This window comes from Physeter macrocephalus, chromosome 8 (genome assembly GCF_002837175.3).
Source record: "Physeter macrocephalus isolate SW-GA chromosome 8, ASM283717v5, whole genome shotgun sequence".
NCBI lineage: Eukaryota > Metazoa > Chordata > Mammalia > Artiodactyla > Physeteridae > Physeter > Physeter macrocephalus.
The window spans coordinates 134,871,868-134,897,221 of record NC_041221.1 but is presented as its reverse complement, the minus strand read 5'-3'; the positions used below and the strand labels follow the sequence as shown (position 1 = coordinate 134,897,221).

The following is a 25,354-nucleotide window of genomic DNA, read 5'->3' as shown; positions in this document are numbered from 1 at the left end:
TGTGGCAGAACACAGGGGAGGGTGGGGGATGGCGGCCAACCTTAGGCCCTGTGAGCCCCACAGACAGCTGTTTGTCCACTTGCTAAGGCTTGTGACAGAGCAGCTTCTTATTGCATGACTGCTGTTTACTGGCATGGTGGCTTTTTAGCCAGCCCTCCCCTCCCCACCTTACTTCCTAGCCTAGTTTTGCCTGTCTCCAAATGAAGACAGGTGATGACTAGCTGCCCTTTTTCCAATTGGCACATTTGGCATTATAGAGAACATGGTACAAAACAACTGTTCATTTAAGGTTTCTATATCTGTCATAAATGAGTTTTCAAGTTTCACATGTCAAAATTGATAGGTTACCAAGGAAAAGCTTTGGGAAAAAAAAGAAAGACATTGGCTGTTTACAGTATACACAATTTTAATAACAAAACTTCCCTGTACACTGCACTTGGTTACCCCCCGCCCCAGTATAATCGTATTTTCTTCCCACCCTCCCAACCCACTTGACCACCTCCCACCCCCACCCCACCCACCCAGATGGCTTAGGGTGATTGAACACAATAGGTTTGGACTGTACTTTCAGTTTCCAGTTTCAGTGTTGATAGGAATGTTCATCAAACATTCCATAGATCAGGCTTTTTAAAAATTACCAAGGAAGAATAGGTTAATTGAAGGAATAGCAGACATTTCCAAATGTCTGCAATAGCAGTATGAAAGCCTAAACAGTCATTTACTATTCGTTTTTCGCCTTAAATTATTTAAGTACTACGAGTTTGCCCTCGGTTAGGAACAGAAATATTTAATTATCTGTGGATGGCCTTATCACTTTTGTCTTCTGTCTTTTTCTGGTTGAAGCAGTTTAACCAATAAGATATGAAAAGCATGTCCCAAAACAGATTTTTGAGACCAGTCTGTCATTGTATTGCTTTATTAGGAAAATGATCATGTAAGTCATCTTCTAAAAATAATATTTCAAAATTTCATACTGATATCCACACTTTGAAGAGACCGGGACATTTATAGCTCCCCCCTCATAGTTGCGTAGGAAGTATGCCTTAAGAAAATGATATGCCTGTTTTGAATTTTAGGATTAAGACCTAGTGCTACATAGGGTTCATTTTTATTGGAAAGAGTCTAGCTCTTGGTGACTAGCATTAGAATAAGCAGATGGATTTTAACAATTAGTGGAGTGGGAAAGTTCAATCAATTCCATTCAATGAATTGGTACAGAAATTAACTTAGGCACATTAAGAAATTACATGTGTTAGTGCAGATTTTTGGCTTAAAAAATTAGTATCTTTGCTATTTGATGTTGGCAGTGGGTATTCTCTGAGTTGTGTATGGATTTGCAAATTTATCAGCTCACTCTCATTTCAGAAAGGTGATTGAAATCCCTGGCAAGCTACAGAAATGAATATAAATGATTCCAAACTAGCTCTTGGTTACTAGGTGGGTACAGTATCATGGCCTTTGTTAGCTTGCTTTTTCCAGAGAGATTTAATTATTTTTCTGTTTTTTAAGTGGTCATTTTCCTCTAATCTTGAAAGTGAAAAAAGGGAGAAGGGGGCGTTGAAGAGGATAAAACGACAGCAAAAAACAAAAGGCCTAACATTATATTACCAGGATCTGCAGTGTAGTTGTGATGCTCTTCCACCCGAGCCAGTTGGTAAAGAGAGCACATATGACTAACAGTCTCATCTTCAAACCTGTGCTGATACCAAAACACAAATAGACCAAAATTAAAAGAAATTCTGCCTTCTATAGGCAATTGAAAAGGGAAGTTTGTGCTTTAAATGGAAAAGGAAAATGCTATTTGGCACTGTTATTCACTTTTCTCAGAGAACATTGCCCAAAAAATGAAGGGCCAAAAAAATCTGTTAATTTTCAACTGAAAAGTATGCCTTCGTGGCCTTGGCTATGCTGTTCCACTGAATTACTAAATGGCTTGCTTTTCCAATTTTCTTTGCTACATACATTAAGGATTTTGCCAATTGACGGTCCTTTTCACTAACTGTAATCTTTAGGATTAATGTGGGGACTCCCAGCCACTATCTCTCACCCTTCTGCTCACAGTTTCAATTAATTTTGGGTTGTGGTTGAAATGATGGAAACTACCTCTCTGCTATCCTCCAGGGCTAGTGGAATCTTGTGTGTCTAGGACACAGTTGTATTGTGATAAAGTTGTTCTCTGACAAATGGCCATGGTTACCCTGATAAATGGGTTGGTAAATTTTAGCTTGTGGAGCTCTCATTTGTAATGGGGCTTCTGATCCAGCCCTTCTGTAAGGAAGCTGTGAGATGTGCTCTATGCCATAAAATCAGCTTCTGTCCTTGCCCAGGCAGGCCTAGTGTCTGCTTTAACAAGAGGTGAAATGCTCACTGCTCAGGATCAGCTGAGATGGGCTGAGACTTTGCCAAACTAATCTACCCACGTTAAAAATTGTAGAGAGCACATTCTTACCATAATTTGTGATCTTGTCTGCTTTTTTACTGAGACACAGTTTCTTTGAAATGTAGGTAGACATCCCTCTCTTAGTATTAAATCTCATGGATTAAACTGTAATCTTAACATGTTTCAATTCAATCCTGGGAAGAAATATGCCTTGAATGAAGGATATCATGTTAAGTAAAAGATAACTTTTTTTATGGTAGTGGTTTTCTCTAAGAATTTATGCCTTTTTTCTCATCAGCAAATGTCAGTTGTAAAAATGCTCATTCTTCTAAAATCAAGTCAGTAGTCTAATTTCACGGTTTTTGCTACTACATACGTGGAACCTCATTTATGGAAAAATTCTATGTCAATTGGTAACTTGCATCTAAATCCTAAATATGTCATAGTTTCTCCATAGAAATCATAATGGAAGAAACAAAGTACTTGTGGCTCTTTTCTACACGAAAAGTGTGGCATCATTATCATTTTTAAATTACTGAACATTTATATTAATACCAGAGAACCTCCCCCCCTCCCCTTTCCAGCTGCAGGTCCCTGGGCCTTGCCCTGTTTGATGCAGATCATGTATAGTTGCCCATTTGTTTGGCTGCCTTTTAACTTTGCTAACCTGTTTCAGCAAGAGTCATATTTCAAAATGCTGCCTTTCTCTTTCATCCCCTCACCTCCTTCGAGTTACCACTGTGTGGCTGCATAGGCATATATTGTGTTCTGCCATGAGAAGGTTTGCCTCAGATATGTGTTGTTCCCTTCACCTAAAAGGACCTGCTCTTACAGTAAGAATAGGTATCCATTAAAAGGTCAAAATTTAGCATGTAATATTTATAAAGTGATTTTTTTTCAAGGTTCCTTTAAAATATATTCTAACAAGAATCAGTATTATGCCTGTTGCTAGCCAGTTATTTTTAATTTGGCTCTTTGAGGCTTGAAGATCAGGAAAAGGCAGAAGAAAGAGGTTTAAACCCCTTTGTCAAGGCATCTTTGATCATGGCAGTTGAGGGAGAGATGGATGTTGGGGGTGGAGGACAGGGGGAGAAAGAGAGAGACTGGGAGAGAGAGTGTATTTGTGTGTGTGCTTTCAAACTAGAGTGAGCAGCTGGTCATAGGATTGCTAAATTGACTCAGTTTATCTCTTTTCTCTCCAAAATAATTTCTAAATCTTTTTTCACATATAAATGTATATATAGGATTTAGTAAACTAATTAGTAAAGTGATAATTTAACACTAGTTTAAAGTAAGTATCTAAATGCCACAAAAATCAACATGTCCATTATAAGTCAAACTAGAGATATGAAACGAAGTCAGTGTAATTATTTAGTATTGATTTCATTGTAATGAGACCTTTTCACAATCACTTGGATTCATTGTTTAAATATATTAAAGAGTCCCTCAGCTTATTAGAATTACATAAAGGGTTCTGATTTCATGATAATGGACTTTGATAATATCTATTAACCCAGGCAAAAACTCTGGAAGAAGAGTGTTTAATATTGACCAGTCTTCAGCATATGTGAAATTCTACTCCCCACGCTGGCAGTAAATAGTAGGTTTGAGTAAATACCAAATTATCATACAAGAGAACTTTGCTAAGTCTCCTTTTAAGCAGCAAGCCAGTTGTGGTACTTGGGGTAGAGAGCAATGATCAAACAAGTATTGATCCATATCTCTTTCTGCTCAGTAGCTTCTTTCCAAACTGTCTTCAGTAGAAAAAAAATAGCATATGGAGACCTTAGTGTAAATGTTTACCCATGATAGTGTATAATTACATACATGAAATGTCTTATTTTGAAGTAAGCATTTTTAGACTTTCCAACAAGAGTGCAAATTAATGTGAGCATCGCTTCATTTAACACTTAAAATATGGTTTCATTAAAAAAAATTAAAAATACTTCAACACGTCAGAAACCTAAGTCTCCACTTGGTTTGGAAAAATTAGCCTTAATGTCACCATTGGTAAAAATTAGATATGTATTTAGCCCCTACTATGTAAAATAGGTTACTTATCTGATGTGATTTTTGATGATGGGTAGATATTATACTTCACATTCTTTGTATGGCAGCTGCTGACATTTGCACTGTCCATAACCATTAATGATGATGAAGGGTCCTTCATGGGTGGGTTCATATTCATTATATGGTCCTTGGTCTGACATGTTTGACATATGGAGTCGCGTTTGGGATCGGAGCTGCCTGTGGTTCTGAATCATTGAGCACTGCCTAATTCTTCTTAAAGTGGGAGGGCAGCACTTCCTGGAGATGAACACTATAAAAATAATAAAAAAGAAAGAAAACAATAAAGCCATTGTTCCCGTAATTACCCGCTGAGTGAAGATGGCATTGTCTGGTTCGGGAAAGTGTTCCTCAGTAGTAACTGCTATGCCCGCAGTAGTTGGGATTTCTTTGTCTCCCACATGGTAACTTGATGAGCTTATTCTTTTTGTATATTCAGTGGTTGGATCTTTATAAGTTGTAGCCATGGCGGTGACAGTGGTTGATAAATTCCAGCAGAGCTGAAATCCGTGGACTGCATCTAGTATATCCTCTCCTTGGGTGTGGTCGGGGCTGTGGCATAGGATGGAATGCTCCCACCGACCTTGGAAACTGCCCAGCCAGGAGGCCAAAGCACATATTCGAGGGCTGCATTCCCACAGATTGCCAGAGAGGCCAACCGTTGTGAGGGATCTCAGGGAGTTTAAGATCTTGGAATCAAGGCTGTTTAACTTGTTGTTATCCATGAGGAGTATTTTAAGATTAGGCATCGTTTCAAACACTGTCAGGTCGATGGCTTTTATTTCATTTCCAGTCAGGTCCAGCTTTTCTAAAGTGCCCCAGGTCCACTCCATCCCACATGTCAAGTTGCTAATTTTGTTCCATTGTAAGAAGAGTGTGTGCAGACTGCTTAGCCGTAGGAAATGAGCAAAATTAATCTTCGTCAGCTGGTTGTGCTCTAGGTGAAGCTCTCTCAGTTTGATTAATCCTGCAAATCCATTGCGAGCCAAACTTCGCAAACGGTTTGTGCTCAAATCCAGAAACTCCAGACTACGACAGTCCCAGAACAGGCGTACTGGGATAGTCCGCAGGGAGTTGGACCGTAAATGCAAGGTCTGTAGCTTCCGGAGGCCATAGAAGAGCTCTGGGTGCAGAGATGACAGCTGATTAAAAGACAGGTCCAAATTTTGCAGGTTAATCAGTTGGGTAAAAGTTGTGTTTGGTAAATAAAATATTTTGTTGGAACTTAAGATTAATTCCTTAAGTTTATATAGTCCTTGAAAAGCATCTTCTTTTACTGTTGATATTTGATTATGGTCTAAGTGGAGCCAGGTAAGTTGACTGAAGCTGTCAAATTGATCCCTTTCGAGCTCTGTGATGTGATTGTGCCTCAGGGACAGGCCCAGAGAGCCCTTGTCTGTGGTGTTTGGCACTGAGTGGAAGCCCTGAGAGTCGCAGTAGAAGAGCAGCTTCTCACAGCGGCATTTGGGTGGACATGCCATACCCAGGGCAGGCAGCATTTTTAAAACCATACTCATTGCATATATTGCTGCCAGCATAGGGGCCCCTAATGGCCACTTGAAATGTAAGCCTGCAGAATATAATTTAAGGAAGACAAGAAGATAGGATATTTTTCAGCAGAGCGTATGGGCTATTAAAACAACAACAACAACAACAACATAACATTATGGCAAAGATTTCACTACGTATAACTTATTTTTCATTTGCTGCAGAAACACTAACCTTGTTAGTATGACTAGAACAAAACTTAAACCATTAAGAAAGAAGATAAAACACATCCTGTCATCAGCAATATATGTTTTTACCTAAACCTCAAAATCCAAAAATGTGACAGTGATCTCCCTCATAAAATGTGAATTCAATGGCTTATTATTTTAAAAGCGTTGATTCCTTGCTGACTGTACAAGACACATAAATACATGGACTTACCCATTCTTCTGAGCACATTGGAGCCTGCATTCAGTCTCGGTTGTCAGACTCAACGCAGTGAGTCTGTAAAAGGCTCTAACATGCGGGAGCCTTTGACCAGTTTCCTGTTTTCTGTGTCCCAGGCTTTCCGAGTAAAATTGAATCCACCAGGGTGAGTTGTTTTTTCCTTAGGATATTCCTCTCGAAAGCACTGGTTTCATTTTCTGTGACCACTCTGATCCCCTAAATCAGTTTTGAATATAACTTATTAATTTCGTCCTCCTCTAACTGCTCAGCTGGTTAATCAAAGCTTCAGCCTCTCCTTTCTGCAGCCGTTAGTTCTCTCGGTCTTAACTTGTTGATGGCAGATGGGCGGCTTGTTGCAGAGAAGAGCTCCTGGAGCAGCATGAGTGCATTTACTGAAAAGCTTTTCCGAGAAACGGCACAAGAATGGATTTGCTTATGTGCTGCGACCACACAGAACTGTATATAGGCTGACGTCACCGGGTGACGTGTCTTTTGTTTGGGTTTTCCAGAAGCTTTACTGTTATAAAGCAGTGTGCTTTGTAACAGTATCGGGGTCGTTGTAAGACCCCTGATTATAATGAAGCGAGAAAGAAGAACTCCTGACTTAAAAACATGGTATTCCTTCAGTGTAGGAAGCAGCAGTGAGGTTGTAATAAAGGCTGCATTCAAGAAGACCCGTCTGAACAGTGAGTTGGGTTAGCAGAGTGATGATTTTTTAATGCTTGGGAGAGCCAGTGTTAGACTGCCGATTCTGCATAGAGAGAGAATCTAAATGGGCAGGAGCCTGCACGATTTATGAAGTGCTGATTTAACAGCAGCCTCTGCAAGTGCCTGCTGCTCTGGTAGTTTGGAAAGCTACTCAATCACCTTGCTGTCATGCTTGGTTAAAATAGAAGTATGACTATGATTTGCTTCAAATGTGTTGGTAAACTAGCTAAATGGGCTTTGCTTCTTTGTCATTAAGAGTTTAACATCATAAACCAAGAATAAAGGGCAAAAAAAAAAGAGGTTGGAAAACAAAGCATTTGGTTATTTTGCTCTTTGAGAATTTCAGGAGAAAGCTAATTAAAAAGATTCTCCTTCTCTGTCTTATTTTATATAGTAGTGTTTTATCACACAGTGCTAATTGAAAAATAATGCTGATTTGATCTTTGGATGTCTTAGTAGGAGAAACGGGTAGGTTGATACAGTCATTTAATATTGCATGACCTAAGTGTTAACAATGGAACAGAAATGATTTAGGACAAGTGGTATAGCATGGCTGGATTCTGACATGGTCCCTTGTATTTACCTCAGAATTTCACCTACTCCTTCGGCTAAAATCCTCTACTGCTCTGGGATTGGGGCATTGTGACCCTCAAACAGTAGAGCATTTGCACACTCAATAGTGCCTACTGGCACACTTAAGAACTGACTTTGAGTCTTATACTAACTGTTGTTGAAATCTCTCTAGGGAATACAAAAGGTCACTCATACTCTGGAATAGGATTTTTGCTTTGGCTGTTTTTACTTGACCTAACACCATCTTCTCCCTGTCGAATAGTATCACTATTCAGAATTTGGTTATGACTGTACAGCTCCATGTTTACTATTGTATAAATGTAAAAGATATTTCTACTTTGAGTCAGGGTCATATTTCCAGGCCTGACAAAGGTAAGGCCTTTTATACATGTGACATTATTGTTATTATTTTTTTTGCGGTACGCGGGCCTCTCGCTGTTGTGGCCTCTCCCGTTGCGGAGCACAGGCTCTGGACGCACAGGCTCAGCGGCCATGGCTCACGGGCCTAGCCGCTCCGTGGCATGTGGGATCTTCCTGGACCGGGCACGAACCCATGTCCCCTGCATCGGCAGGCAGTCTCTCAACCACTGCGCCACCAGGGAAGCCCCATCTGACATTGATTTGGCCTTCCAGGCCATTTTTCCCATATCATTGGCACTTATCCTTAGTAGGTCTTGTCTCAGACCTGAAGGCAGAAATCTGAAAACTACCCATTGTGTCTGTGAAACCAGAACATCTTCAGTCTGTTGGCTTCCAGGGGCTTTATCACACTGGGCATGTGTAAGAAGTTATTGTCTCAAGGGTTATAGTTTCTGTGTTGGAGTGTGGTGCTAGAGTGAGGACTGGAAGACTCCAAGGTGCCTTCCTCAGCGCTCTGTGGAGACAGCAGCAGCTGCAGTTGTGTAGTTTGTCTCCTCCTAGAAGCAGACCCCAAGGTAGGATTAGAAGTATAAGAATTTTATTGAGGAAAATGCCTGGGATGTGTAAAGGGAGAGAGAAGACAGCAGGAATACACTTAGGTCTGGTAGAGTCTAACAACCATGGGGCATGTCTGATACCTCTGAAAGGAGAAGACTGAAGGAAAGACTGTGGTCAGTGCAGTTCTAAGATAGCGTGCCCAAGCCAAAGTTACCCATGAGTGGAACCCCTTATTCTCAGGAACTAGTACTCCCACTGTATTCCTGCTTTCTGGTTAAGGAAGGGAGGGAGAGGTCCTGTTTTAGAATTCAAGGATGCCACTCCCCCAACTGACCTTGATCCTTTCCATAGTCTTTCTCTCTTGTAGGCTAGAAGTTCTTAACCTGGGTCCATAATTGGCTTGTAGAATTTTGTTGCTTGTGCATTTTTCTGTGGATAAGGTTTAATCAGATTCTTACAGGGTCTGTGACCATAAGTTTCAGAGTGACCGTTCTATAGGAACTTGTTCCCAAAACTTCCAACGAGGGGAGTCTGACAAGGGTGGTTTTTTTTTTTTTTTTTTTTTTTTTTTTTTTTAAGGAAAAGAAGCCCTTGGGATACTGTAAATGCTCTTACTGAAGTCAGCCACCCTCTGATTAAAAAAAAACCTTTGCAAGGCAGGAGGAGCTGGATTAAATTCTCCCCTGAAGTAACAACTTTAGTTCCATGTGGAGAAGAGCATTAGAACCAATTGGATTAGAGCAACCATGATTAGGAGTGAGTTGTATGTGAAAAGTTAGAGGGAAGAGCATTTCCTTCCCCTTAAACTCTTGGTTCCTTTCTGCTCTGTAGTCTGCTTGGCCTACTCCTTATATACTAACACATGGAAAACCCTTAAATTACATTATCCCAATACCGCTACAACAGATTTGTGGGCAAGGAAAATTGCGCAGAAAGGCACCAGTGCAATCAAGAGTAATTATTTTTTGATGCATCTGGAGAAGTGGGCAGTAATGCCTGCCGTATTACAGTACCCAGAGAGCACAGTCTGTCTAGGTCACCAGCCATCTTGCCCACTTGCTCTCTCTTTGGGTTCAAAAGGTTTAGACTGTGGAATCAAAGAAGATGTGGTGTTTGTCTTAAAATTTTTTGAAGTACCATAGTTCCTATTGATGGAATTATTTTATCATTTTTTGATCTTTATCTTTCTTTAGCTAAGAGGACTAAAAAGAAACCCATGTTCTTTCTGAATTAAACTTTTTCTTGGTTTCATTTTACAGCAGCTTTATTCTGCATACATATGCCTCTGACTTAAAGTGGCAGTACAACCTCTGGAAGGTACTTTCCATATCATGTTTCAATTTTCACTGTTTTAGTTGTTCGTGACAAGGTAAAGGACAAGTAAAATCTAGCCCACCTGTCCTCTCTGTAAATGGTTGTAAGCAAATTAAATGAGTCATGTGGCAGGGCGTAGGTGTTGTAGTTACTTGCATTACTCTACATGATAGTTTGCTTTGAATATATATTGCTAATTAGGGACAAATATTTCCCCACTTGGAGAAGCAGATGTATGGGTATATACATGAAATCTTCTAATTTGTGGTAGAGAGGGAGCTGGATTTTGCTTTATGCTAAAGAGTCAAATGTTTCTTAACTAATCATGCCCGACTCCAAAAATTTTAATACCCCAGCACCCAGAGGTGTGGTGAGGAAGCACAGAGGTGCTCTGGAGAAGTATGTTAAAATAAACCTTTTTGCTTCCAGTCTTGGTCATTGTTCCTTGGACATCTCCTTACGATCATCAAAAAGTGGGTGGAGATCCAAGATTTGTGGGTCTGAGTATATTCCCTCCTAAGAACCTTTTAGGGTTCTTAGTTGGCAGCCACATACTTGGGCCTATATTGTATCAATACCTGTATTAGAGTGAGTGGGTTTTACTAGCCTGTTTTTGGAGGCGGGAAAGAAAGAGGATGGGAGAATATTCTGATAAATCCTAGAGTTGTTCACTGCTTTCAAACGTGTGTATTTGGAGACAAAGATTGACTGTTCTTTTAAACTATTTATTTATTTATTTGCTGTGTTGTGTCTTCGTTTCTGTGCGCGGGCTTTCTCTAGTTGTGGCGAGCGGGGGCTACTCTTTGTTGCAGTGTGTGGGCTTCTCCTTGTGGTGGCTTCTCGTTGCGGGGCACAGGCTCTAGGCGTGCGGGCTTCAGTAGTTGTGGCATGTGGACTCAGTAGTTGTGGTTCGCGGGCCTAGAGTGCAGGCTCCATAGTTGTGGCACACGGGCTTAGTTGCTCTGCGGCATGTGGGATCTTCCCGGACCAGGGCTTGAACCCGTGTCCCCTGCATTGGCAGGCGGATTCTTAACCACTGTGCCACCAGGGAAGTCTGACTATTCTTTTAAATTTTTGATTTGCTCTTTAAAAACTACTGGGGTTTGGCACTAAACCGTTTGTTATCTTCCCAAGAACCAGAACTTATCTGACAGAGGCAGATAGAATATGTAAGGATTGATGGATTTACCAATCTGTCATGTTAGAGATGGGCTAAAGAGTAGTTGATTATCCCTGGTAGAGCCAGAGGATCTGAGAACATTTAAAATTCTAGGCTCTTAAGAGTTTTGGTGAAATCACAGGGGACCACTGTTGAGTGTAAATAAGTATCTCTATTGCTGGGATCTTTCCTCTCAAAAGCCCTTTAAGAAGTAGACTGTCCACTTTAAGCCTACAGAATCCCTATTTTTGACCTCGTCCTTGCCCTCCATTAATTGTAATTTTTAAGCTCTTTTGTTATCTTCATTAAACATGACTGACAAAGGAGTAGGAAGGAGTGATGGTTACACCAATGATGATGACCTGTGTCCCTTTTGATGCTGTGACTTAACAAAGTTTGGTTTTGGAGGCATGTGCTTTTTGGCAGTTGTTGGTATTGGTGGGGTGGCAGAACTAGGATCATGTGACAGCCTAATTCTGTTGTTCTAGCATTGTGTTCTGTGCCCAGGGCTAGAAAATTCAGCAGTAAATTTTGGGGTGGTGCACCTTAGGTAAGGGAAGATTTTCCATAGAAGTTTGGGCAGAGGTACATTTAGACCACAGAGATCTTTTATTTCACCTATTGTAGATATCAAACCAACCCAAACCAAACAGAACTGTCCTGAGGTCTTGATAAATGCATAGACGGATTAAAATTTATATTGCCAAGCCCCTTTCTTATTCTTGCTTGCCAGTGGCTTTATCGTGTTCATGTTTCCCCCATCCTCTGTGCATGGCAGGCTTCGTTTTTTATTCTGAAATAGAGCCGAGTTTGCTTTTTTTTGTTTTGTTTTTAAAGATTTAATTTTTAAAAATTTATTTTTGCCTGTGTTGGCTCTTCGTTGCTGCGCACAGGCTTTCTCTGATTGTGGCGAGCAGGGGCTACTCTTTGTTGTGGTGGGTGGGCTTCTCATTCTTATTAAATAAATTAATTTTGTTTGTGAAATATTTTACAAAGATTTCTTCCAGTTAGTCATTTGTTTTTTAAAGGTTTTATGGTCTTTGCTATATATACTTAATTTTAATGAATGGCAGGAGAATCTTTTCCTTCTCATTGGAAGGGGAAAAAAAGTTTGTTCTCCCAGAGGACACCACCAAAATGGGTAAAATCCTCCAGGAAATTCTAGTTCTTAATACTTAAAAAAAAAATCAATTACAAACTTAAATGTAATTTCCTGTATGACTTTTACTTACTGCTCTGACCCACTGTTATGTCATTCCGAACTCCTGTCAAGCCCAGCACAATACAGGGTCTTGCTGAATTAGGGGTTGCTCTGAACTATTTTATCTCAGATTAGAAACCCTCTGAGAGAAGGATTATGGCTAATCCTGCCTACTCCAGTGGATGTAGAGTGCTCAGTAAAGATTGTCTAAATAGATAGAAGTCTGTCCACGCAGGAGGAAGGTGGAATGGCTTCTTCATGCTTCTCTTAAAGATTGGTTTTAAAAGCCCTTTCACTGTCTCAGCCAAAACTGTGTTGCTTAGAGGCAGTCGCAGGTATAATAACCTTTGCCTCTCCTCAATTCAGCTTATATTTACTTGTTGAGGGAAGCTTTATGTTGAAACCCCAAACATACGATATCTTTTTCTTAGAAAGCCCTTTTGTCACTGTGTAGCAGGGGCATACATATCAACATTGAGTCTAGGTGGTCTCTCTGCTTAGTGGAATAGAGTCTCTCAATTAGGTGGGAACCGGGAGTCACTTATTTTAAAGATTCATTGGGCAAATTTACTTTGGCCTAGCCAAAACTAGAAATACCAAATCATAATAGCCTTAATCTCAAAGAGAAGTAAGATCTTGTTTTACAGATCAGCAAGCCTTCTACTTTCATCAAGCTCATTATTAAGTTTGTAAGTGTGTGTACTCACCCCTATTATATTTTAAATTATTGGAACTGTAAACTTGCTATTTGGTCTGGTTTTTCTTTTCTTTTTTATTAAGGGATGCTTTGATTTAAAAGGTGGTCTGGGCTTCCCTGGTGGCGCAGTGGTTGAGAGTCCGCCTGCCGATGCAGGGGACACGGGTTCGTGCCCCGGTCTGGGAGGATCCCACATGCCGCGGAGTGGCTGGGCCCGTGAGCCATGGCCGCTGAGCCTGCGCTCTGCAACGGGAGAGGCCACAACAGTGACAGGCCCGCGTACCACAAAAAAAAAAAAAAAAAAAAAAAAAAAAAAGTGGTCTGTCTAGTATAACCTAAAAACTTCAGTAAGTAACTGCTTCTGAACTGCTCCCTACTGATTAACGAGGCATAAGCCTCTATTTCCTAAAGTAACAAGAAAGACAAATTGATTTTTAAGGTAGTTTGACAAAGAATTAACAGATTCATGTTGTGTGAATTTTGCTGTGTGAATGTAATTCCCTCAAAAGTCAAGTTTAAGGATTTGCTTTTATATTACTTTCTAAGTATTATAAATCCTTCTACCCAAATTGAGGACGTTGCAGGGAATTAGGCTCTCATGAGGTTATTGAGCCCAACCTTTGGATTTCAGATAACAGATGTTTTCTGGAGTAAATGATCTATTAGAAACACCCCAAAAAATGTAGCTAGGTACAATGACAAATTTTACTAGGTTTACTTCAAAGTGAGTGCTTGAGTATCTAAGAAGTGTACTGAGGATAGACAGTTGTGCTCAGAAAAAAAATTTAAAAAAAGGAAATGTACTGAGGCTTTCCTGATTTAAGCATTAATTATGAGGTCAGTTTGATTTTTTTTTAATTCAGTTTTAGCCACCTTTGCCTTAGATCCTGGTATTTTGATCTTTGAGATTGTCAGTAACTAATTATACTTGTCAAGTTCTCTTCTGACTGATGGCCATGAATAAATCACAGTTTATTCCTACAGGTAGAAATGCTTATATTTTCTCAGTTTTTGTTGAGACTTTTTTTTTTTTCCTAAAACCCATTGATATTAGTGGATTACTTAACTTTATTGACAGTACAGTTGGAGGAAAAGGTAAGGGATATGACCCTGACCAGATTTGATAGGGACCATATCAATGTGTCAGTTATATTTCAACTTTTAATTTTAAGTCCTTTTTTGTCTCCTTTCTGTCTTCTGCTAAATAACCTGTATCCATCAATATTCCTTCTCTTTTCTTCTAATAGTCCAGAGATGGAGGCAGAGAGACAAGTGTCATTGTCTCCATTTAACAGTTGGGGGATAAGAGAGAGATTGAGTAACAAATGTACATTAAAAGGCACTCAGAAAGTGTGTAACCACATCTCCCCATCCCTGGCTATTTATCTACTATGCTGACTTATGTACTGATGGCATATCCATACCAGAATGTCTTGAGGGCGACCATGGGTAGAGAAACACTGGGTTAAATTCCTTTGTCCATTCGTATCTCTTCTGTAATTACTATATGTTTTACAGAAAGAGCCACATTTGTTGACAGGGCATTTTGTAAGGAAAAACTTTTAATATATTTTGTAGTTTAACCTAGCTGATGTCTTACTAGGTATTTCTAAGCACATGGCTAGCTATCTCTACCTGGGATAACTACCTTTGTCCCTTTTCTTTCAACTACCATCCATTTTGATTCTGCTTAGAATGTTCCCCAACACAAATGTCCACTCAACCCCCTGACCTCTGAACAAATGCTGATTTACATACCTCTCTCAGAGTGGCTGATAGCTTCTTTTCTGTGCAATACAATTGCGTTAAGCTTAGCCTAGAATTTTAAGTAATCTTACAAAGCATACTTATTTGGCCTGTATAATATACACTGTTAACTGAAGTAATCTGACAAAGCATTCTTATTTGAGCTATATAAAAATATGTTATTAACTCCTATCCATCATGGTACATCTTAGTTTTAAAACTTGTTGTTTCACATTGTTTTAGTGCCAGGTGCCATCTTTCACATTTTGACATTCTTCGTATCTCAGAGTTCTTCAAAATCAGGTATACCCTGTTCTTGCTTGCAGTTCTTGGAGAGCTGGTTCATTAATGAAATTGTATGCTGAACCGTTGTTTTTTTTAAAACATCTTTATTGGAGTATAATTGCTTTTCAATGGTGTGTTAGTTTCTGCTTTATAACAGAGTGAATCAGCTATACATATACATATATCCCTGTATCTCCTCCGTCTTGTGTCTCCCTCCCACCCCTCTAGGTGGTCACAAAGCCACCGAGCTGGTCTCCCTGTGCTATGTGGCTGCTTCCCACTAGCTATCTATTTTACATTTGGTAGTGTATATATGTCCATGCCCCTCTCTCACTTCGTCCCAGCTTACCCTTCCCCCTCCCCGTATCCTCAAGTCCATTCTCTACATCTGCTTCTTTATTCCTGTCCTGCCCATAGGTTCTTCATCACTATTTTTTTCCCTTTAGATTCCATATATATGTGTTAGCATACGGTATTTGTTTTTCTCTTTCTGATTTACTTCACTCTGTATGACAGACTCTAGGTCCATCCACCTCACTACAAATAACTCAATTTCGTTTCTTTTTATGGCTGAGTAATATTCCATTGTATATATGTGCCACATCATCTTTATCCATTCATGTGTTGATGGACACTTAGGTTGCTTCCATGTCCTGGCTATTGTAAATAGAGCTGCAATGAACATTTTGGTACATGACTCTTTTTGAATTATGGTTTTTCTAAGGGTATATACCCAGTAGTGGGATTGCTGGGTCATATGGTAGTTCTGTTTTTAGTTTTTTAAGGAACCTCCATACTGTTCTCCATAGTGGCTGTATCAGTTTACATTCCCACCAACAGTTGTATGCTGAACCTTGAATTAAAATATAAATTTAATTTTTCAAGCAGAACTTTAAGCAAAAGTCTCACCTCTTGGCTTCTCTTATTTTGGCAGAACTCCCTCAATTTCCATCATGAAATAATATGGAGCCCCTAAGAGTTGTAAAATAAGGTTTTTATGAACAAAGCCACATGGTGCTCTCCCCAACCGCCTGTACGTCCTAACTTGGGGCTAAAAAAATTGATTTTTCCATGTTGATCTGAACTTAGTTATTGACTATCATTACATCTCCTTGTAAATTACTGCAATGTGCATCTCTTTCCTTGTTTTCCAGGCTGGACGTAAAGAAAGAAGTGATGCACTCAATTCTGCAATAGATAAAATGACCAAGAAGACCAGGGATTTGCGTAGGCAGGTAAGCTGGAAGAAGTGTTGATTGCTTTCCCAAGTTCTCAATTTAGTTGTTTTGGTTAAAATCCCAACAAATACTGGGCACATATTCTTTCTTGAGTTAATGGATGAATTTTCATAGAAAACTGACTATCTCTATTTGTTTTTTGCTAATAAGCTTCTAAAATGGCTAATAAAATCTCTTGGGGACCTGGAATAATACAGTCCCACTGGAATGGGCTGAATAAATTAGCTCTAGTGTGAAAAGGATGTTCAGGTAAGAAAATCAATTTAAAATGACTTGGGGATCTGTGAAAATACCCTGAAGGATCTTGTGATGTTAACTTACAAACAATAGAGACAGAAATTGAAGTTATTTATTTGACTTGCCCCATTCTGATTTTGATCTTTGATGGAATTGTGTTTCTAGTACAGATATGGTGGATATAGAGGTATTTGGGGCCATCAGTTTTCTGAGTTAATAAGTACAGAGGGTCTTTCTCTTCATTTAATGTTAAATAATCCCATTAACATTTTGGAATTAAATTGAGTTGTAGTCTTTAAGAAAAAGTTGGATTGAATTTGTAAAACAATGTATGAAGACTTAAAAGTAAGTTGTTATAGTAATACAAACAATCTCCTGACTTAGTGGAGAAACATTTTATTCATGTCTGATATAAAGCAGAATTAAAGATGGAATGTATCTATACATCTTCCTTTTGGTAAAGTAGTATCACAAATGGTTATAAAGATAACCTTTCGATTTTAAGGTTCATAGTGTGCTCACCCTGTTCAGATAAACCAGAAAGTGCTTTTTTTCTCCCTTCTCAGTTTTATTTAGCCAATTAGGCTAATTATATATATATTTCAAGGCTATGTGCCAATTCAATCTAGAGCTGTTTTCTGTTCAGTTTTTTATTATTCCTTTAAGATACAAGCTTTAGTTTTGTAATTCCCAAGAAGAAAAGGATTTTATTTTGAAAACTGAGATTCTGTTGCTGAAATGCTGTAACTGTAGTGTAAGCTGTTACCTCCACAGTTGTGTTTTCTGTGTTGCAGATTATGTAACTGCATGGATTACATGAGGGGTCCTCATATAAGTGCAGCCACACTGTCATGAGCTTCCATTAGATTTAAAAGTGCAAGAGAAAAAAAAGCAATCTAGCTTCTTGGTAGAAATAAAATCAAATTTTTACAATTTAATTATTAGCTCCGCAAAGCTGTCATGGACCATGTTTCAGATTCATTTCTGGAAACCAACGTTCCACTTTTAGTATTGATTGAAGCTGCAAAGAATGGAAATGAGAAAGAAGTTAAAGAATATGCCCAAGTTTTCCGTGAACATGCCAACAAATTAATTGAGGTAAGTGTATTAGCATTTTATTAATTATGTGTAACTTGGTGGACTGTGGTGATTTTTAACCACAGTATTTAATCAGCGGAAAAATTTAGGGGCTCATCTGATGTACAGTATGTGTAAGATGAAAGTCTTTCATTATTAATGTCTATCTAAAACTACCATTTTGGTCAGTTTACATTAATTACATACATAATTAAATATAGGTAGCCTTTATCCTGGAAACTTAACATCTCCACTTGGTGTGAATGCAAATAAAGATAGATCATGACACGCTTAAACTCAGAAGACACTGTAGAAAGTAGTGGCTAGAAGCTGGAGCTTAGGAGCCATACTGCCTGGGCTTGCATCCTGGCAAATTACTGAACCCCTCTGAATTCCCATTTCTTACTATAAAATGAAGATACTAATGATGCCTATCTAGGGATTATTTTGAGATCTCAAAGAGATGATGTATGTCAAGTGCTTAACCCTTTGCCTGAGACACAGACTCCGCTCCATCATCTTGTTTTAAAATTGTAGAAATTGGGAATTCCCTGGTGGTCCAGTGGTTAAGACTCTGTGCTTTCACTGCTGAGGGCGTGGGTTCAGTCCCTGGTTGGGGAACTAAGGTCCCACAAGCCAGGTCACGTGGCACAGCCAAAAAAAAAAATGAAGAAACTGAGCCCTAATGTGCTGCTACTGTGTTGTGCTCAGGGACTTCACTGGGGTCCAGTGGTTAAGACTCTGTGCTTTCACTGCTGAGGGCGTGGGTTCAGTCCCTGGTTGGGGAACTAAGGTCCCACAAGCCAGGTCACGTGGCACAGCCAAAAAAAAAAATGAAGAAACTGAGCCCTAATGTGCTGCTAATTAGATATGTTTGAACAGTAGACATCTGTATGTTAGTGGTTGGTTTTTTTGGCTATAAGAAGAAGGAGTGAGTTGCTATTTAATTTCCAGATAAGTTAGGCTTGCCTCCTACCTTTTGATTACTGAAATTATGTTACTGTTTAATTGATTTCATTATTACTTTATTTCAAAAATTGGACACACTGTAAGCATATACCCAACTTATTTAATTTTGTAACCCTAGTGTAAAACATGTAATATTTGGAAGAGATATTCCATAGACCATTTGGTAAGTTGGTCATTATGTAAGAACAGAAAATGGGCCTTTTATGTAAAATGTGTTTCTTGTACGTTTGGATTTATAGTGAAATTAGGCCAGGTTAGTACCATAAAAATATTCTAAGGAAACCATCAGTTATCACATTAAATGTGTTACTAATTTTAAATCTAGTTTTCTTTGAACATTAATCGTTATTCTCACCTGAATTAATTATGTGCAAAATACGTAGGTCAGTCTGCTGTTCAAGTTACTGATTCTGGCATTTGGTTAGAAGGCTTGCATTTTGTGTCTCCATTAAGCGTAATCTTTTCACAGTAGTCATATGACTGCATGAGGTGTAACCTCCAAATGTACAAAGATTGTCTTCACAAAGATTGTCTTCAGGAAGCCAACCTCCTGTAAGTAGCCTACATCTTAGAAAGCGTGCCTGTGAGGCAGGAAGCAAGGACACTGCCAGCCCATGGCCTTGGCTAACAGGTAGCAGTAATGGCATGGGAAAGGGCATCTGAAGGAGTATGGCAGGAGGAACCTCACAGGGCAGTCCTTTTCTGTTCTACAGCTGGAGGGCCCTTTATAAGGACCTGCTGTACAGTTTTCAGCCTCTCCATCCAACAGAACTGACACTCGTTGAGCACATGCTGTGTACCATGTATATGCAAATACAATGTACTTTCCACATTCTCAGGTAAGGAAACAGGCTTAGAGAGGTTAAGTAAACTTGCATTCCTCCCACAATGAGGGCTGTGCCACTCAAGCTTACTGGTGTAGTGGACAGCCTTATGCCCAGTAAGAAGCACTAGATGGACCTGGTGGGTTTGGAGACCTTGCTCCAGGAACTTTGTCCATGCTTATACTTCTTACTTCATTCTGAACTAACCAAGGGCCCCTTAATGTTTAGATTTTGATATTCCCTGTCACAACTCACTTCTGACTCCTTTCTCACCTCTCTCCCCTCTCCATGCCCTCCACCCCCATCTCCCACACACTATATATGTGTATTAAATGACACATGGTTTTTCATTGCTTGATGCATAACCAAAGGCCTTGTAGTATCATTCTGCAAACATTTAAATTACATTTATGGTAATAGAGATCCTAGGGTATATAATTGCATGTGTGCATAGAAAGGAAATGAATTTTTAAAGTGTTTGTTATATAGAAGCCTCAAATTCCTGATTCAAGGCAGAACTTCATTCTTCAATGAGAAGCCTTCTCCTCCCCACACTAGTACTTTTGTATTATAATGAAACATTGAATTAGTGAGAGACTTGTTTTAAGCAAAGGTAAAATACTTTATTGTGATTATTTTGTTAATCTCCTGACATCTTCCTTTCTTTTTATTAGTTCCCCCTCTTAAGTGGAGTAAATGTCTGCAAGCCAACTTCAGTTTTAGGGGCCATTTGCCATTTTTCCTGGGGTTTAGGGGGAGTAAGGGTGCTATGTGAAAGTTGGGAATGGCTGGTGGTGATAGGCCTCTGGCAGGAAAGGAAGGGCTCAGATTCTGCAGCCACTGAGAATTCTGCCAGATATGTTTGTCCTCCTAAAATACTGAAATACAGTTCTATCACTAACCACTTGGAATTAGCACAGACTCCACAGGTAAAGGGCATGATTCCCAGTAAGATTGCCCTCACTATAGATGCCAACTGCAAGTTAGGGGAGTCCCCAGCCCGCCTGTACTTCTGACCCAACTGTCTATAAATTCAAGGGTTCCCGTGACCTCTCATCCCTTCTTCACAAGACTGCCCTCATTTCAAATGCCAGCTGCAAGTTTGAGGGTCCCCAGTCCACCTGCTCTTCTGATCAACTAGCTACAAATTTGGAGGGTTTCCATGGCCCACTTCAGGTTCAGTAATTTGACAGGACAACTCATAGAATTCAGGAGAGTGCTATCCTTATGACTGCATTTTATTGTAAAGGATACAAATCAGGTCCATCCAAATGAAGAGACACATAAGGTAAAGTGTGGGAAGGTCTCAAAGACAGAGTTTCCTGTCCTCTCCCCGTGGATCAGGGTATGTCACTCTCCTGGCACATTGATGGTTCAGCCAGGAAGCTCCACTGAGTTTCAACATCCAGAGTTTTTACTGAGATTTCATTATGTAGGTATGATTGATAGAATCCCTTCCTTCTGTGGACCTTGGTCTTTCCTGAAAGCCGCCATCCTCTAATCACATGGTTGGCATGGTGGCCTCCCCATCCTCAGTCATCTCATTAGTCTAACATATATAGGGGCTCACCTGGAGTTACCTCGTTAGCATAAATGATGAATAAGAAAGACACTCCTGGGCTTCCCTGGTGGCGCAGCGGTTGCGCGTCCGCCTGCCGATGCAGGGGAACCGGGTTCGCGCCCCGGTCTGGGAGGATCCCACGTGCCGCGGAGCGGCTGGGCCCGTGAGCCATGGCCGCGGGGCCTGCGCGTCCGGAGCCTGTGCTCCGCAACGGGAGAGGCCACGACAGAGGGAGGCCTGCATACCACAAAAAAAAAAAAAAAAAAAAAAAAAAGAAAGACACTCCTGTCACTCCTGAAATCTCTCAAGGATTTAGAAGTTTCCTCCCAGGAATCCAGTGCAAAGACCAGACATTTTTTTTTATTATACAGCACTTCCCCATCTTGAAGGAGTGTGGAGTGCATGGTTTTCGGATAGCTTGCTACCCAGCCATAAACACCACATGGAAGAGGTAAGACAGGGCAGGTTTGTTTCCTACAGCTTATGTAGATCCTGTTTGTGGCCATTTACCCAGTGATTTACCACTTGTTTTATCTGGTGTTCCTTGCATTTTTTGGTTTTACTTTTCCCTGGAGGTTCGCCCGTTAGGAGCCCAGTTTACTGATTAAGTCCATCTCTTCTCCCCTAAGTGAATGGTTCTTTCTCATAGAATCATTGATTCTCCCTCTGGTGTATAAATCCCCTTCTGTTTAATATCCTTGTATTGACACTTATCCTTTCTTAGACTCATTCAGTAGTGGGAAACTCCCTCCTTCCAGAGGCAGCACCTTCCACTGGTGGATTCTCTGGTTGTTAGGAATGCGGGGGCCACAGTCTCCTTCTCTGGAACACTCCCTGTCCATCTTTTTACTGCTGCACACAAATGAATTGAGAGGAGCTATAAGTGAAAATAGACACCTGATTTCAAAGATGTGGCATGGAAAAAGAATGTAAACAATTTCATTATCTTTTTTATTGTTTACATGTTGAAATATATTATCTTGAGATTAAATATTTTTTCTAATCTCACCTCTTAATGTGGCTCACATTGTATTCCTGTTGGACAGTACTAGTCTAGATGATTTCCTCAGGCCTTTGAGAGGCTCTCTTCATTCTGCCTCTTCTCTGAATGCTCGCCACTTAAGTACCAGTCCTTATTGAACACCTGTTGCAAGAGTGGGCGGATGGAGATAGAGCAGCCAAAGCTCCCATTGGCTTTTGGGCAGTGACCTCACAGTTAGTCAGCTCCAGGATTTTGCTTCCAGAGGTGCTGCTGCTCAATTCCATCTTCTCCATCCTGGTCTGTGTGGGTGCAGTTGGTTGTTTGGCTTTCTCTGTTTTGACACTCATCCAGTATAAACTTCTTAGATTCAGTCTGGTGTTCTGTCCTGTCAGGACTGTTGCTGGCATTGCTCTTCATATTATTGACAGCCCCTTCCAAACTTGTATCGTTTCTTTCTTTTTTAAAAAATAAGCATATCTTTTCTCCTTTTATCCAATATGTTTATAAAATACTGTCTAAGACAACCCATAGGATAGAACCTTTCTTTCAGCTTGCCACTAGAAATCATTGTGTTGATTGTACAATTCTTTGTATATAGTTAGCCGTTCAGCCAGTTACAAATTCCTTAATTTTTGTCTTGATCTCTGTCCCTGCCCACCCCAGCCAAATAAAATAGTGTAAAAAGGTTATGCTAGGGTTTCCCTGGTGGCGCAGTGGTTGAGAATCTGCCTGCCGATGCAGGGGGACACGGGTTTGTGCCCCGGTCCGGGAAGATCCCACATGCCATGGAGCGGCTGGGCCTGTGAGCCATGGCCACCGAGCCCGTGCGTCCAGAGCCTGTGCTCCGCAACGGGAGAGGCCACAACAGTGAGAGGCCTGCGTACCACCAAAAAAAAAAAAAAAAAAAGGTTATGCTATAATTTGGGTTGTCATGTAAAGTTGCTTCAAATGTATTAATAGTTACTGAGTAGTATTAGGGATAGCATCCACAGAGAAATGGGAATATTATGGTATCTTCTCTGTATACCACATTATGGAAATATAAGATTAGCTTGAAGAATGAAAACCACATACTGACTCGTGAGGTTTTATGAGCAGAAGTGAATTTCTCCAGCCCCTCTGTGTGGGCATAGTGTTTGGAAGGCTGTGTGGTGCCTGCTGCCTATTGGATCCTTATTAAATGACTGTGATTTTACTTGGGAAAGCAAATAACAGAGTGTTTGCTATGTGGCTGCTTTTATTTTCTCAGGGTCTGACTAGGACCTCTGACTGCCTCACACTACAGTTGTCAGTGGGATCTATTACCTCCCCACATGGTATTGAATCCCCTTTTCTTAGGTGAAGGGTACATAGAGGTTGTGCGTCTCAAGGCCAGTGAGTAGGGGAGCAAGAGCTGAGGGTCAGTATTGATGAGCTGGTGACCCTTCTGTTCACCGTTTTCTTCTGTTCTGGAATATAGCACTGAGGACTTTTCTTTCATGTTTATGAAAGGGCATGGCCATGCTTCAAGGTAACGATAACACCTTTTATACTTGACTCTTTCTCCCATATCAAGTTAATGATTTCTTTATGTTGCTTGTCAGTTTAGTGTATTGAGGTGAAAAATTTATTTTCTGTCAGAAATATTAACCTTTTTGTCAATAATGCAACACCCATGTGTCCTTTTTAATTGCTTCATTCTTTGCCTACCTCCTTTGCTGTGAGCAGCTTAATAGCTAAAGAGCAATCAGTTTTCCTTCTTTAATTTTGCTGTCTTCTGGTTCCTTTTCAATTTCATGAATTGAGAGTGAAATAGGAAAAATACAATTCATGAAATCTTGCCTGTAAAAACTGTCATTTAGTATCCCTTTCCCCTCAGCCCGAGACACTGTACAATAAGACAGTATTTTGTTCATTGCCTTGTGAATTAAGAACCAAAAAGTAAATGTAACTGGTATGATTTTGAGCTGGATTATCATTATTTGCTATGTCCCCCACCACCACCCCAGGACCAAGTATTTCCCATTATCCAGGACTTCATAGGGTGTGGCTTTATTGGCTTGAAATGTGTATTTTTAACTGCAAATTGAATGATCTGCCTTATAACTTTTATTCTGTGTTGTGCTTATAATACGCAGTAAAGTGACCTTGAAGAAACCTCTGTAAAGGGCATTTGAATTAAACACTGACCTTCTACGATCTGCCTGTGACATCTTGGATATTTTCTCAATACTTCTGTACAATACTATAGGCTGAAATTCTTGCAAATGGCAAATCAAATGAAGCTTCAATTTTCCAGGACTGTAGGATGTTTGCATGAAAGCAGTTGGGTATTCTTAGGGAAGAATGCTGACCTCGGAATCAAGAAGAATTTCCTGAGCATATTGAGCTTGGTTTTCTCACATTTTCAAGGGTGTGTAATTTCACATGCATGGGGTTGTGTAAGACCAAAGTGTCTTGCCTCTACTATTTTAACACCTTAACACCAAGCTTTTTTGGCTGAACTTAACCACCTAGTCAAATTTTGGGATGGTCAGGTGAAGGCAATGGATGTATCTTGTTCTCAAGGAGCATTGAGATTCTTTTCTTTTGGAGTGTTGGCAGGAACAATTAAGGAAGCACTCTGCCCAACTCTGGCCCTGCTTCAGAAAAGAGTGTAGGCCCTCCTATTGCCTCACCAGTAGAGCTGATGGACTAGTGTTTAGACAGGCACCCTTCCTAGCCTTATTGACAGATTATTCAGGAGATTAGACAGAAATAGGGAACTTTTTAAGTGATCCGTATAATAATATGTAAATGGAAATGATGACAATATCACTTGGGTGGTTATCTACACATGAAAGCCTTTTAAAAAATATCAAATAGCCAAGCTGTTTAAAATAGTTTATGATGTTTTAGTAAATTCACAATTTCTAATCCTGTTACTAGAGATACTTATATCCTGCCTCTTCCTAAAATTAGATTTGGCATGGCTTATTTTGAACAAAAACATGTAAGAGAATATAAGGTAGATGTAGAAAATCAGGATGTAGGAGAGAAATAATGCACAATTACGAGCTATAATTGCCATGCTTGAGTTTGGTTGTGGCGCTGCACTTCCTGGTAGCATGGAGGAAAGGAAGACACACAATCAGTTCTGTATTCTTGTCTTTAGAATGGAAGAAGTATGCCCATTTTTTCATGGGAAATAAGCCTATCGTAAAATGTTAAAAAAAAATCCTTACCTGGGACTTTTACATAAGGAGCAGTGAATGATTTAATACATAGGGTCCTCAACATTTGAGTAATAAATGTAGTGACAGAGTCCACATGATTTTTTTTTCTTGTAAATTCCCTCTAAAATGGCAAGGTCATAACATTCAGTTGACACTGAATTGAGTTCCAAAGAGCTGTGATGAAGAGCTAACCCAGCATGTGGCCTTCCGTCTCCCAGTAACAATATTAGGAGAACTGAGGGCTGTGAGTCTGTGAGTCCAGTGCTTCCTCCTGATCATCCCAGTGTAG

General features: G+C 40.0%; 2 protein-coding genes across 3 annotated transcripts in view; one reads left to right on the top strand and one right to left on the bottom strand.

The window, feature by feature from the left end:
- The window catches only part of CTNNA1 (catenin alpha 1), a 197,764-nt gene that overhangs the window by 132,029 nt on the left and 40,381 nt on the right, over positions 1–25,354 (top strand). For both annotated transcript variants that reach the window (XM_007108937.4, XM_028493272.2), the window contains 2 exons: positions 16,138–16,218; positions 17,404–17,556. In XM_007108937.4, the coding sequence (XP_007108999.1) occupies positions 16,138–16,218; positions 17,404–17,556 (234 nt within the window). The remainder of the gene's footprint in view (positions 1–16,137; positions 16,219–17,403; positions 17,557–25,354) is intronic.
- LRRTM2 (leucine rich repeat transmembrane neuronal 2) lies at positions 3,748–6,799 on the bottom strand. The gene is made up of 2 exons (XM_007108936.1): positions 6,377–6,799; positions 3,748–6,017 (listed from the first exon to the last, which is right to left on the bottom strand). Exons 1-2 carry the CDS (start codon positions 6,378–6,380, stop codon positions 4,471–4,473), a joined length of 1,551 nt encoding a protein of 516 aa, XP_007108998.1. The 5' UTR covers positions 6,381–6,799; the 3' UTR covers positions 3,748–4,470.